This window comes from Lissotriton helveticus, chromosome 10, assembly GCF_964261635.1.
Source record: "Lissotriton helveticus chromosome 10, aLisHel1.1, whole genome shotgun sequence".
NCBI lineage: Eukaryota > Metazoa > Chordata > Amphibia > Caudata > Salamandridae > Lissotriton > Lissotriton helveticus.
In genome coordinates this window covers 48,803,270-48,817,450 of record NC_136071.1, presented here as the reverse complement: position 1 = coordinate 48,817,450, position 14,181 = coordinate 48,803,270, and the positions used below count along the sequence as shown (strand labels likewise).

The following is a 14,181-nucleotide window of genomic DNA, read 5'->3' as shown; positions in this document are numbered from 1 at the left end:
TATTTTGTTAAACAAACTTTTCGCAGCCCACACCTATGCCTGTTAGCACTTTCATTTCACATCACAAGCTCTTTTGTGGCGCCTTACCACACGTATTCCCGTTTGTCTCCCGCTTGCTTTTTCCCTTCCCAGCCGGATGGAATCCCCGCAGGTCATATTTTGTTTTTGGGGAGGGGCTCTTACTGCACGATCTGTAGTTTCACATTGACCCCACGCTCCCTCTCCCATAAAGTCACAGAGGGTTGCGCTTCTGGTCCACAGAGGTGCAGATGTCATTCGTCTCTCACTCTTTCAGGCAATACTTTTTAAGGTCTCGCCTAAAACACTGCATGCGCTGTCCATTGCAAGACATATTGTTAGCTTACGCTGATCGTAACGCCTGTCCGTTGCTTGCTGTTGGCTTACATCATTGTCACTCATTTACTTGCTTCTTATACATTGCTTCTCTGCGCTTTCCTTCGTCATCTTGTGTCTATCCCTCCCCTGTAGCATAAGCACATTATTTTGTCCTTCCACAGCTCACTTTTTCAGGCACGACTCTTCTTTTTTTCTTTTTATTTAAACACTCTGTGAGTGCATGTGTTTTCCATCTGTATTCTTCATGTATTCCTACCCCCTCACCTCCCAATCTGCTGCGCTCCAGGTTCCTCTATTAGCTATGTGCTTTTCACCAACATGCTTATGTTGTTTATTCGCCTGTGTGCTCAACTCTGCTGTCTGTTTTCTTTCCCTCACCTGTGTCCTCCCTGTTGCCTCTCACCCACACCCTCTGTGTTGCTTCCCAGCTGCTAAAAAGAAAAAAGAAGAGTTTCCCTGTTTTTGTTATTAACCCAACTTTGGTGGGTGCCAGCCTATATAATGTGACCGGGTGGGTTAAAATCTTTTTACTTAAGTTCTTTAGCCATGTAGCTGTGCGGCATGACAAAAAAAACGTTGGCATATCTAGTAAGTCCCAAAGCTGAGACCTATTGGCTTTGCCAAAGCTTATTTTTAGTTTGATTAAGCAATTTACAAGAATGCATGTTTTCCGGCTTTCTTGTTCATGTACTTCTCGTCCACTCTTTGCCACACTCCGTATTTCAGTCTCTTGCTCCAGGTGCCTCCCCCCACCCAGTCCTTGGTGCGCTCCCTCCTCCTCCTTGCTTTTTTGCCCATTTGCTTGTCCACCCAGTTCCATTTGGCTCTATCTCCGTTTGCCCACCCCTGCGCTTCAGATTGCGCTCTCTCCATGTCTTGCGCTTTGTTACACCAGTGCCCCCCCACCTGCTTAATAAACAAGCATTTGCAATGCAATAGGTCTCGCATTTATGAGAGTTTTAGCTATTGACATTGCAAATAACAATGCCTTTTATTTTTGTTTTCGTTTTAAAAACATAAATAAAAGGCATTTTCATATACAATGCCAACAGCTTTAACTCGTGTAACTGCAAGACCTATTGCAAATGTACCTTTTTGGCAGCGAAAAAGGTCTCCGGTAGGCATAAAAAAAATTACTACATCTTATTGGCTGTACGCGCACACGTCACTACGTGGCGCCATTCAGCTGTAAATACTGGCCTGCTTCCTACTGCGGCCGACATTAGGGATGACAGAAATGAAAAGTACAGGCATGTCAATGGGCCCTGCCCATTGACACGATTGTACACCTTAAGAGGCTGCATTCTCAGCTGAGCCTGCCTCTCTCTTTTACCTCTCGCCGTGGCAGCATCCCTCCCCTTAATAGACAGACTCCTTCCCACTTCTCTTACTGTCACTTAGCTCTAGCCCCCTCCTTTCAGTTCCTATTTGCTTGTGGCAGTAGGGGAATGGAGGGTGTAAACAATTCTGTATGGATGACCTTTATCCCTAATCTGTTCAATTAGCTGCCGCTTTTACTTTGCTGTCTCCGTGTCTTATAAACACCAGTAGTTCTGTTAAAGCAAAGGGTTGGTGTTTGTGCGTGAAATAATTACCTGCATTGAGTTGTAGCTGATGGTTACATGAGTATCTCGAGGGGTAGCTCTACTGTCCGATACCTGTTGTTGAGCGCAATTAATCCAAGGGATAGGCAAAACGGGGGGAGGTGTTTTTTTATGTTTTATAAAGCGGGGATAGTTAGCAGTTGTTCCAAGAAAGCAATTTAATTCACAGGCAAGCTACTGGGATAAAAAATTGCATCTTATGTATGTTCTTACTGCCTGTTTCGTAATTCTCTGCGGAGGAGCGCTGCCATTCTGTGCGCTCGCTTGATGTAAAATTATAGTCTTTCTTCTATTTTTGTGAAATGTCTTGGTTTGTGCTTTAAAATTCTGGTCAACCCGCACAGGACTCACTTCTTCCTTCTCTTCTGCAGACCACCACTACTGTTTTTTGGATTGACTTTCGTGTATCTGATGGACTTCGAGACTTAACCTTTTTGACTCTTTTTGGCTATATTGATCTCCTTTTTCAACAACACTTTGACTCTTTTGCTACTATATTTGTTCTACTGGATGGGGTTTGTGCAATGGATCGTAAGGGCCAGGGCTGAATTGGACTTGAATTCGGTACGATGACTTTCTTTTGGCTCCGCTGGGTTGTTTCTGTGGGAGTGAGGGCCAGATGGAATTCTTATTGTCTGGGTTTGGTGTGACTGCTATGATCGAAAAGGGATTTGCTGTCTCTGTGGTGCCGGGGGCTGGGCGGGACGGTCTTTTCTCTGTCGGTGGCTCCCCTATTGGTTTGCTTATTAGTCTGTTATAACTTGCTTAATACCGCGGTAGGGGATGTCTACTTTTGGCGGGGGGGGGAGGGGAGTCCGGGAGCCTGTATCGTTTTGTAATACATCTCCTCCTCCATCTTTTCCCTTCCCTGGGGTGTAGTTTATGGGGCGACAGGCACGCTGCTAGTGGGGTTAGGTCGTAGCCATCCGCAGGGGTGCAGGGTGGGGGGTTGAGGGGGGGGGGGTTATTTTTCCTTTATTGTGTTCTATGACCTTTCTATTTCCCTTTTCCCTTCTTCACAAGAGATGCGGCATCTTCTCCTGATCTTTTTGTCTCTCATATCCGGGTGTCGAATGTCCAATCTGCATATCCTGTATCCCTGGTGGGCGGGTTCTGATGAGGTTTGCTTATGGTTATCTGTATCGTATTGTTTTGCCTCAGCTCTAAGCTGGTATTGATATTTTTCAGATGCCTATAATTGTACTGTGTTTCCTCAATTCATTCGCCCGTTCACCGCTGTACTATGTACCACCAAATGACACCCGATATGTACATTTTTACTCTTGTGTTATAATCAATAAAAATATATTTAAAAAAAAAATTCTGGTCAACCTAAATGACCCTGCTGTCTAGACATCTCGCTGATAACAGTGTTAAACAAGATATATTCATTGGGAAATTACTAACCACAGCGACTGCCTTCTATGGAGTTACCAAGAGCTGCGTACCATGAGGAGGCATATTAGCAGACCTGGTTCAGGCAGGAGACACTCATTTGTTATGCCCCAAATTATTTTTTAAACTGAAATGTCTTGGTTTGTGCTTTAAAATTCTGGTCAACCTAAATGACCCTGCTGTCTGGACACCTCGCTGAGAACAGTGTTAAACAAGATATATTCATTGGGAAATTACTAACCACAGCGACTGCCTTCTATGGAGTTACCAAGAGCTGCGTACCATGAGGAGGCATATTAGCAGACCTGGTTCAGGCAGGAGACACTCATTTGTTATGCCCCAAATTATTTTTTAAACTGTCTGCTGCTTAAAATTTCCTTTGCCTGAATATACCAAAAGGAGGAAAATAAAGCCCCCCCTTTTATTCTCTATCAAAATCTCCCTCTTTCTATTTCAAAACATTGGCATGTATATGTGAGAGCCAGCTGTGCAGTGCAAGGCCCTGTCATAAGGGCTTACTGAGGGTGTCCCTGCTCTCTCAGCCTTAACTAGAAGATGGATTATTGGAGGGACAGCTCCACTTACGTGTCCCTACTGAATGGTATTAGACCCGAGGGACAGCTCTACTCTGCAGGTCCTTTTGTTGTTGTTGCTGTTTTATATAGCATGAACTCGACACGAAGGTATCAGAGCCCTTTACATGAGCACTAGTTGCATTACAGAAAGGCATTCATTTTTAGGCACAGGGAGAAATACCTCTCCCCCGCCCCCTTGGAAATTCCTCACTCCCCTAGAGAAGAGTCACTTCACCACAGCCATGAAATATATCATCTGATTTTAATATGCCAGGGGATGGGGGGGCTCTGGTTTCTTTACGGTTTGTCAGCTCTAATCTACATTATGACACAATGCAATGTGACTAGCAGTCTACATGGCAGAATGGCTTATATTCGGAAACTACCTGAAAACTTCGTGTTTGGGCTTAGTTAGGACCTCCACGAGGAGGATGAGCTAAATAAAGGTCTATGCCATTCTGTAGTGGCATTTATTATAACATAGTGCTTACTACCCACGACCAGCGTCACTCTCTTATGAGGGATGCAGAGTGAGAGACGAAAGTGCCTGCTTGCTCAAAAATAGGGAGTTCAATAAGATACTAGTACTATAAACAACTACTTTAACTGTGAAAAGAAATTATTTTGCTTATTTGAGTGATTAGTACAATTGGATTAAATGTGTGCTGTGCTCCCCGTTTATTCTACTTTCCTCTAAATACAATAAGTTTGCTGTATTTATTTTAATAATATTACATTGTGTAAATATATTCTGTAACATGATAGCTTAGAAATAAAGGTGAGCACAAACATCTGTAGTCACCGGTATTATAAACTCAGGCAAGATTAGTCTGACTTTTTAATAGTCCTCAATTGGCGTAACGTCCAGATCTGTCAATGCAAGAGAAGGTCGTATTCTCTTTGCCTCTATCTCTGACTGCTGCATAATAGCCTGGAATAAGTGGAGAGAGAATTCTGTTCAACATATCGGTGACCTGAATCTATGAAAACGTGCATCATTCTAACAGTGTGCGAGTTTGAGAATCGTGGCCTCGCTCCACAAGTTTTGACTGAAGTTGGAGTAAAATAAACAAATATTTTTCACTGAGTGTGGTGTCTTTGGGCATGGAGCATCTCTGATAGCGCTTCCGACTGTCACTGTACGAAGCACTAGCAAAGGAGCTCATCGGAGTGTGCTGCGCCATAATTGCAGGCTGCTCCTGAAGCACAAGATTTTTGTTTCACTTGGCATGGATCACTGCAACGTTATATAATGTAGACCGTATTTTTCAGAGGCGGGAATATGTATGATGATGTGCAGCTTTGTGGTCGGAAATGCTGCTTCATATTTGCACTGCCCCAGCAATCATGAGTGAGCTGTGAATCGTGTCACATGGCATCACCAATGAATCATCACACCCGGTAGATCCTAAAGCCACAAAATGAATATCATGGTAACTCGATGGAAAGACTTAAAGGACAAATTGTGCTAGTGGTTTTTCATAAGAGGTGGAACGGGCATGGGCAGTACACAGACATATACCCTACTTTATTTTGTTACCAATCTCTTTTTTATATGCAATGGCATCTCTTTCAATGCTAATGTTTAAACAAAACTGTGTAGGCGTATGTACATAATTTAACATCCTAAATCCGCATTGTTATAACATTAGATCTGCAAACATTCTAAAAATATTAATTTCCAACATTTACCAGAAATTACATTTCCTAATATGTGAGCCAGGCTACGTTGCAGTAATATGCGATAATGTGCTGCATGACTAAATACTTATAAAGTCCCAAAGGCGAGAGCGGTTGCATTGCAAATGCTTGTTTGACAATGCTTTCACATCATGCTGACCAAGCAGAAAAAAAAGAAGCTTCTATAACCACAGTTTCCACACAGATTAAAAGAGAGCCATGTACTCACTGACCTTGCTGACTTGCCCAATATAATAAGATTGTTCTAAAAATAGAAAATATTTTCCTAAATCGGGTAAAATATTACTTAGTAGAGCATGCATGGAAAATACCTCACTAGGTCAAAAGTGCTGAAACAGAGAAAAAACTAATTAACAACTCAGAAAACTCATCTAATATACACAGGTCTTGATCAGACAGAATTAAGCAATAACCCAAGATGGTTACATTGCAGCAAATCATTGTGTTTGTCCGCAAAGCTAATAATGCTCAAACTTCCCAGGGGCTACAATGTCAGTTTTGTTTTTCTGAGGGCTCTGGAAAGCATTATGTTAATTTGTATTTGTATTTATTTGTGGGTAAAAATAAATAAAAGATTCCGACTTATAAAAAATGTTCCGTGACACAGCCCAGTTGTGAGGATTTATTCAAAGCTCATGAATCTGGAGAATCATTGCTAAGTAAATATTTTTTAGGCAAAGCATAGTAAATGAACGGTGAAGACATAAATGTAAATGAATTCACAACACTTGGGAAGACAACGCAAGTACAATAGTACTGAATAAAGATTAAAGCTGAAGACCAGTTTGAAAAGAACATGCATTAAATGGGTAAACAGGATAGGTATTTGGGTTCTTACCTTTCGTCAATTTCCATAATTTGCCAGAAAATGCTCATTTTTAAAAAAAACATTGGTTTAAACATAGAAAACGGTTATTAAACTCTACAAAACATACAAACAACAGCTGATTCAACCAAGTCTGTTAAATAATTGAATAGTCAAAACAGTCACATTTTGTAAACAAATAATGGAATTGCTAGAATGTAATCCATTTATCCTGCCATGCTCCAAGTAATAATAATAACGTCTTCTCGGCTGAGTGAGCAAGCCCCAGCATTCCAAAAAGGGAGAGCGTTCAGAGCAGGAAAAAAGAATCACAATGCTTCCAAATCAGGTAATACATATGGTTATTATAGGCCCACTTAGTATGCAGGTTGTAGCCGGCAACTCCTTGCCCCTCTACTGTGCCCTGATCTGTTTGAATCCGGCATCGCCTATATTCTTTCTTACTGAGGTCCTCGCCTGTTAGCTGTCAGCTTACAGAAGACCTTTGGGTAAAGGGTTGACCACATCCAGCACATCATGGCCAGCTATGCTTAAATAGCACATTTCAACTCCAGTTTGACGTGAGTAGCTACAAACGCAACCCACTGTTACTTTGGTGTCATTGAGTGGCAGTTTCATCAATCAATTGCTTGAACCATGAAGGAAAGGGTGAGCACATGTAACGTGATGTAATACTATTGCCACTACTAATAATAGGCGGTATTGCTTATAGATCTAATTTTAAAGTTTGAATTATGAAGACTCAACTGCCCCGTTTGAAGAGCAATCCTTTGCCTGTATGTCTTCAGGCAAACACTTCAACAACTGAGGCCAGGCTACATGTCAGTGACATGCAACTTGAAAAAGAATCAGTAGTATTGTGCCTCATTATATTACATACATCCTCCTTGCTACTGTCTTGGGTCAGCAAAAGTTCCTAGGATTAGATTACTTCAGTCTCTTACTCAAGAATGGTGTATTCAACATATGCAATATCTGCTCTCTAACTTTGGGGACACTGCCATGAGTCACCGACATTCTAGTATGCTCCGCTCTCATAGTTTGAGTATTTTTAATTCAAATGCTTTGGATCCTCATACAGAAAGAACAGTCGTTGTCCCAGTTGACAACACCCAACTCTTTCTTCCCATTTCATCATGGTCTTAGGTCCTCTCCCATTTCGCCCTCCTCCTCCAATACTAGAGCTACCACACACTGATGTCGATTCATAAAAATGTGGCAGTGCGCAAACGTTGATCCTTTGTGGGCATCAGTGGTTTATCTCTATGTCCCACCCTTAGTTCTCAACATCTATCAACAATTTCATTTTTTTTATGATGCCAAATACTAGAGCATTCCTGAAGCTCATCCCCACAGACAAGAATGTGCTGCTCGCTGTTCTCTCTTGAATTTGCCTTCTCTCATGATTTCTGCAAAGTTATTGTCATTTACCCTTAATGACTGCATGACTAAAAGTGCCTAGATTTTAAAAGGGTTTACATTTACAAACATCTCTTTAAGAAGGATGCATTACACAATTAAGGATTGATTATGGAGCTGGCACCCCTAACAAACTGGTATTATTATAGTGTACTATCCTGGGGAATTTAAGAACAAGTAATATAAACAGCAAGCTCCCAAATCAAGCTTCAAGGCACAGATGCTTGAAATAATTTAAGTAAAAGAAACTAAAAAGACCAACCATGGCATAGCGCAGGCACTGCCTCCATCGGCATTTCTGACGTTTTAGGTTCCGGCCACCAAACTTAGGCTTGTCCCGGCAGAAGTCACACCTTCCACAGTCTACTATTTGCATACAAGGCTCACACTCGCCACATTTCCGGTTATTACGATGGATGGACAAATGCTGCAGGGAAAGAAAGGAAAAGTTACTTACCTGTAACTACAGTTCTCCAGCTTTGGCATCTTTCATAGATTTGCTTGCTTGAATGATTTCCTGTTGTCAGGTTGTTAATCATTGGTAAATAAGTGTTAACACATCAGTACAAACCAATAACTTAACATTGCATCTTGTGCTGCCTAGATCTCTCATTGTATGACCCAGACTCTGAACAATGCAGAGGAAAAGCTTTGAGGTCCATTCCCCTTGGATGGTTCGATAGCTCCTGTTACTCTTTCTTCTTCAGCACTGGATCCTTCATAGACATACATGGCTGAATTACAAATAGCAATGGAGCATAAAAGAAAACGTAGAAGAAGGTGGGCATGAGTCTGACCCGATTTAAGCAGGTTATGCAGCGCCATGAGCGACCAGGCATTGCTGAATATCCAACCAGAAGTGCTTTGAGAAGGACTGCATTGTCTTTCTAGGTTCTATTTTGCAAATATCCTTTGAAAGATATTACCAAATAGAGCTACTGTAGCTTCAATCAGCAGCACAGGCTCTGAGAATGCCAAAAATTATACTTAGATCAGTCTGACATTTGTTATCATAGCAAACTGCAAAAAAAGTTTCGTTGTCAGCCTGCAAATACTAGGTTCTACTGATATAGAATGTAAGACACTTAATTATATTTAAGACAAAGCTCGTTCCACAGCTGAAGATGCTTGATAAATGAAAGATGGCATCATTATCTACTAATTTAGGTGGATAGGCATTGCCATTTAAGAATTATCTTTGAAGTTGAACTAAAAGCAAGGTCTCTCTGTGGCGGCCATAGGGCGGTCAACTTTTTGAGCAACGCTCTCCAATAGACTGGTATATCCCGATGTTATTTGGGGGGGGGCTATAGGTGGTGGGTAGAGAAGGGTGTGCTATCCATTGATAGGACCTAGGTTTGCCAGTGTATTTTCTGTCTGTTCAGTATCCATGAATTCACATTCTTTGCATTTCCTTGATTCAGTGTTCTTTTCCTCCATAGGCTGCGGTGCTGTGCATTTATGTGGCTCTACTGAAGTGGAAAGCAAAGGCACAGAGATTGCCTGTGGAGGTTGTACCTGGATGTGCTGTGTTAGTAGGGATACTGGAGAATGAAACACCAGAGGAACACTAGAGGGCCCTAAATAGAGAATATTAAGCTAGAATTTCTGTATCATTATTCAAAGTGAATTTTAAAAAGTCACAGAGCACTCGAACCAGGGGAGGATGATGATGAGGTAAGGGCTTTCAGTCTAGAAGCACAACAGTCTGCTAATGCTTTTCTCCATCAGTGTTTCCATCAGGAAGAAAAAGAATATTCTTTACTTGAGGGGATACGTAGCACCTTTAGTTTCTGCCACTGCCACTTAATGGCTGAAAAAGGATTGAATTCCCTCTTCTTCTAATTTCTTCTCACTATCTTTTCTTCCTATTACACTTGGCTAGAGGAAGGTTCCTACAGGATGCATGCCATCAACATAAGGGACAGGTGCAGTGGAATTGCAGACTGAATATGGACATCTCTCAAATATATCATTTTAAAAGAGATGAGCTCTACAGTGATGGTGTCAACAGGGCCTTCATCAAGGCGTTAATGAGGACGTAGTTGAACTGTTTGTCAACTTGGCATCAACTTGTGTAGTCAAAGATAATCTGGTGATGAATCAGACGTATGCTTTGGAGAGGTCACATGAGATCTAGTAGTCAAGAAAGCATTAGATGGTATTCAGTGTGACACAAGTCTAGTCATTCGGGGTGTTGTCCAAAATGCTGACACCTGTTTTTGGTTGACGGCTAGGAACTAATCAATGTCAATGGTAAAGACTTCCTGATGGAAAATGTCTTTGTCAGTTAAGTTAGAGAAGTTGTCACGAATAACAGCATTACAGTTGCCAGGAGCAAAGTGGACTCATACTTTACTACAACAGAAAGGAGGAAATCACAAATGGCAATCCAAAGGTCTGCAGCTTTTGCCCTGATCATGAGTGGTTCAGAAAATGGGCTCAATTTCCTCACCCCAGGAGTTACCCGTACTAACAACTCAGGGGCTTGTCTAAATCTAGCCCATTATGAGTTGGACCCTGAGGATCCAATATGAAATGAGTAATTCAGGGCCCAGCTCCCCCAGTAATCCTTATTTTCCCTCAAACATTCACAGAGATTTAAGCTGTTTTCAGCAGCAGAAATTTCTTAATTAAAGTACAAACTTAATAAATGTAACGAGGGCCCTCCCTGTCAGAATTAAGAGGCCACTGGTCATTTGGGTACCGGAGTGGGAGGGTTGACAACTCAGGCCTTTTTCTTCAGACAGCGTACCAGATCCAGTTAACTTTTCTCCGAGTACAGTACCTTCTCTATCCGTCAGGTTTTATTTAAAATGGTCTAGCAGACGTAGCATTTCTCAGGATTGAGGTTTGGGATGGAGGTAGAATAGAAGTCATCCACAAATGACTTTTTGGTCCTGCATGTAAAACAGACCCAGACAAAAATTCAACCTAAGAAATGCACTCAAGAAAACAACGTAAAGCTTGTTTCCCTGGGTACAAAAGTCCAAAAAGGAAAACAAAATGAAACATTACCTACTTGCAGTCGAAAGTGGTGATAAGTTTATGAAGCAATCCCAGGGAAAAGTAGTAGAGATTGTTTTCAAAAGAGGTCTTCTGGGAGCAAAGCTAGATAGGATACCCTTAAACTTAGAGTGTAGAAAATTTGGGCTAAGGATGCCTCGATTGGGAAAGGGGAAGTAGGATGGGAGGAGCAGGCTACAAGGTGGAGTGGCGCACAAAGTCACAACACCTCATGGCCAAACTTTGGATCACACAACTAGGCATATACAACAAGCTGCAATGCTAAAAGAGTGCTCCGTATAGTCCTGTTTTAACACTTAAGTAACAAGGATTCCAAGCCTGAAGACAGGGAATCATTTTGGCATGTGAATCTATAAAACATATCCAGTGCTGGAGTGAAAGACAAGTAAATACTTAGGCAAGCAAAATAGGGACAAAGCCAATTGCAGATTAAAGGAAAACATACCATCTCTACTTCCAAGCCACAAAAGGAAAAGTACATTACTTATAATAGTATTCTCTATCATGGATATTTTTTTTAATTCATAAATATAATAATATTTCCACCTATGTGTGGGATCCAGGAACACATCCTTACAAAACATTTTTATTTTTTTAAATATTTGAAAAAGGAAACATTTGCGAGAGGTAAAATATTAATTCTTTGTTACAGCTAATCTTAATTGAAACAACCCCTAAACAGTACTTTTGTAACATCTGGCACTGCTTGTCTAACTGTTCTACCAGCTCAATTTTAACAGAAAACACAGCAAAGTTCAGTTTGGCTGTTCTATGTCCAAGAAGCTCTGATCAAAGATTTAAAATAACCAAACTCCAAATATACTCCGGGTCTAACACAGATGATGGGTCGTTTATGAATCCAATAAAATACCCATGATAAGAGTACTAGATTAAAAATAAAAACATTTTCATTCTCAACTGTGTGATAACCTTTAATGTTCACAAACATTAGCATACAATAGAACAGAATACCAAAGCAATTCAGTAGATCCAATTCTGCAAACAATTTGAGCAGAGACACAATACTTGGCAAATAATTCGACAAACTGGTGATGGTCACACTATACATTTTAGAGACTGATATGGTGCTTACCTTTAACATTAGTTTTCCACTGATAGTTATTCAAAGGCTATGACTTTGAACAGAATTCAATGTGGCCACTGGCTACCCTTCAGAAACTCGCAAATTTAATTTTAGAAAAATTTCTTAGGTAATATAGTCGTTTCATTTCTTCCACTTTTGGAAGCAGGTTTAGGAGATGAGAACTGTCACTAAATTGGCTCAGAGTTCTCTGAATCAGAAAGTCGATATTACTGCAGTACTTTTTATGTTACGTAGTTATGTATGCATAGGTATTTGTAGATCACCATTTAGCTACACAGAAAAGTAACACTTAATAATCCAATAAAGTGCGCACCAAAAGGTAACTTTCATTTCAGTTAAGTAACTTCCAATCACCACCGTGAGATGCTCCACAGATTCGTATCTTTTGAACTAATTTCATAGCAGAGACTCAACTCACTGAAAAGTGATGGTTACTTGTAGTTCTGGATTCCATCATAGGGAACTTCATTAAAGTCATGAATGTCAAAATATTTCCCTGCTGCATTTGGCGGACCGGGAACAGTCCTTCAACATCATATGTCTTTAGCACTGTCAATCACTCTTTAGAAAGGGAGACACACCCAGCATGTTCTTAGGTTGCCCAGCCTTTTCTTTTCAGGAAGCCTAGTAGGCAAGGTTTTCCAAATTAGATTCTTGAAAACATGATAAAAAGTGGCTTTTCTAAGACTCCACTGTAGCACTTATGAAAAGATTCAATACTGACATTAACAGCAACGAGGGAAAGTGCAGCATAACAAGCTTGCAATAGAAGTGTTGGGGCTTCTGCTACTCATGATGCCTTGTTCTGCCAGTTCTCTACTTCTCTAAAAAGGAATAAAAATGTACGTATTGCGTTCAAGGAAGACCCTGGGAATGCCCTCACTCTTATTCTGTTATTTGCACAGTGTTAATAAATGCATTTCAGAGGCTAAAACCTGAAGCTGGAATTTTCGTGCGCAGTCTTTGTAGGCCTGAAATTGCAACAACTGGGAGCGGTAGCAGAAGCTGGATGACACCTCCATTTTTTAAGGCACAGTACTGAAAGTAAGACTAAGGTTTCTTCGTTTGGGGGACTTCTGTGGAGGACAGCCTAGAACGTTACTCCTTAGCCAGCTCTTTGAGACTCACACTTAGAATGAGAGCCTGTGTGAGTATGTATTGGTTTAACACTAAGTTCTATTTTGCTACCAAGAATATTGGAATAAAAACATCTGGACAGAAAACAATTTGATGAAATGGTTGGGTAGTAACAGAGGGAGGCCTGAGGAGGTAAATGTATTGAATGAATACCCCTAGAAGAGCAAGGGGCTCAGTAAAGAGGTCATGGCTGCCTTGTTTCTTCAGGACAGACTCTTTCAGATGAATGAGCTTGATAGCAGGACATTGGTTCAGCCACCGTAGACCCTCTGCAAGCCCTACTAGGTCATGACCAGAGGTGGTCTTAATACAAGGGGGCCAGAAGACTTTATTCAACAAGCATGAGTTTTTACTTACTGCCCTAGTTTATGGCATTCCAGAATCGCATCAGATCGATCTTCTTTACTCCAGTGGACTATTTCCACCTGTGCTCCACTGGCATTAGCGGCTGTGATGGAGGACAGGACAATGTAACGCTTTAACCTTGGAAAGAGTGTGGGTAAGGCAGATGAAAATAGGAACCAATAAATCTAAAACTGCTAAGTTTCCATCTAGACTATTCCCCATTTTATGTATACCTAGTACGCTTAAATCACATGGAAGTACACACAATTGGCGGCTAAAGTGTACTAAGGAAGAAAAGAGTAAGCATTTGCCACAGGATGGTACCTTTGAGATTGAATGTATAAATCTTTAAAAAAAAAAAAAAAAAAAAGCGAACAAAAGCCTACCATTATCACATGGATAACGGTAGGCTTTCCTGTGGTGCCAGCAATTAGGCACGAGACAGGGTACAAGTAGGTACAGTCCTTCCTGCTGAACCTAGCTATCAAGGTAGAGCCCCTCCTGCTGAACCTGGCTATCAAGATAAAACTTCGTAAAGTGTGAATTTACCAGCACGTCACAACTTGGCAGATGATCAAGATTCCATGCGCCACAGGTGGAGGTAGCTGTGTTGGCTCTGGTAGGATGAGCCTGCAACGCTTCAAGCAGATATTTCTTGGCAAATACATAGCATATCTTTATAAAAAAGAA

General features: G+C 41.1%; 1 protein-coding gene across 13 annotated transcripts in view; it reads right to left on the bottom strand.

Annotated features, from left to right (window-relative positions):
• Positions 1 to 14,181, bottom strand: part of MBD1 (methyl-CpG binding domain protein 1) — a 1,384,891-nt gene that overhangs the window by 597,359 nt on the left and 773,351 nt on the right. For 10 of the 13 annotated variants that reach the window (XM_078664741.1, XM_078664738.1, XM_078664739.1 and 7 more), the window contains one exon: positions 8,140 to 8,304. The exons of the other annotated variants lie outside the window; for them this stretch is intronic. In XM_078664741.1, coding sequence (XP_078520867.1) covers positions 8,140 to 8,304 — 165 coding nt within the window. The remainder of the gene's footprint in view (positions 1 to 8,139; positions 8,305 to 14,181) is intronic. 13 annotated transcript variants of the gene reach the window in all.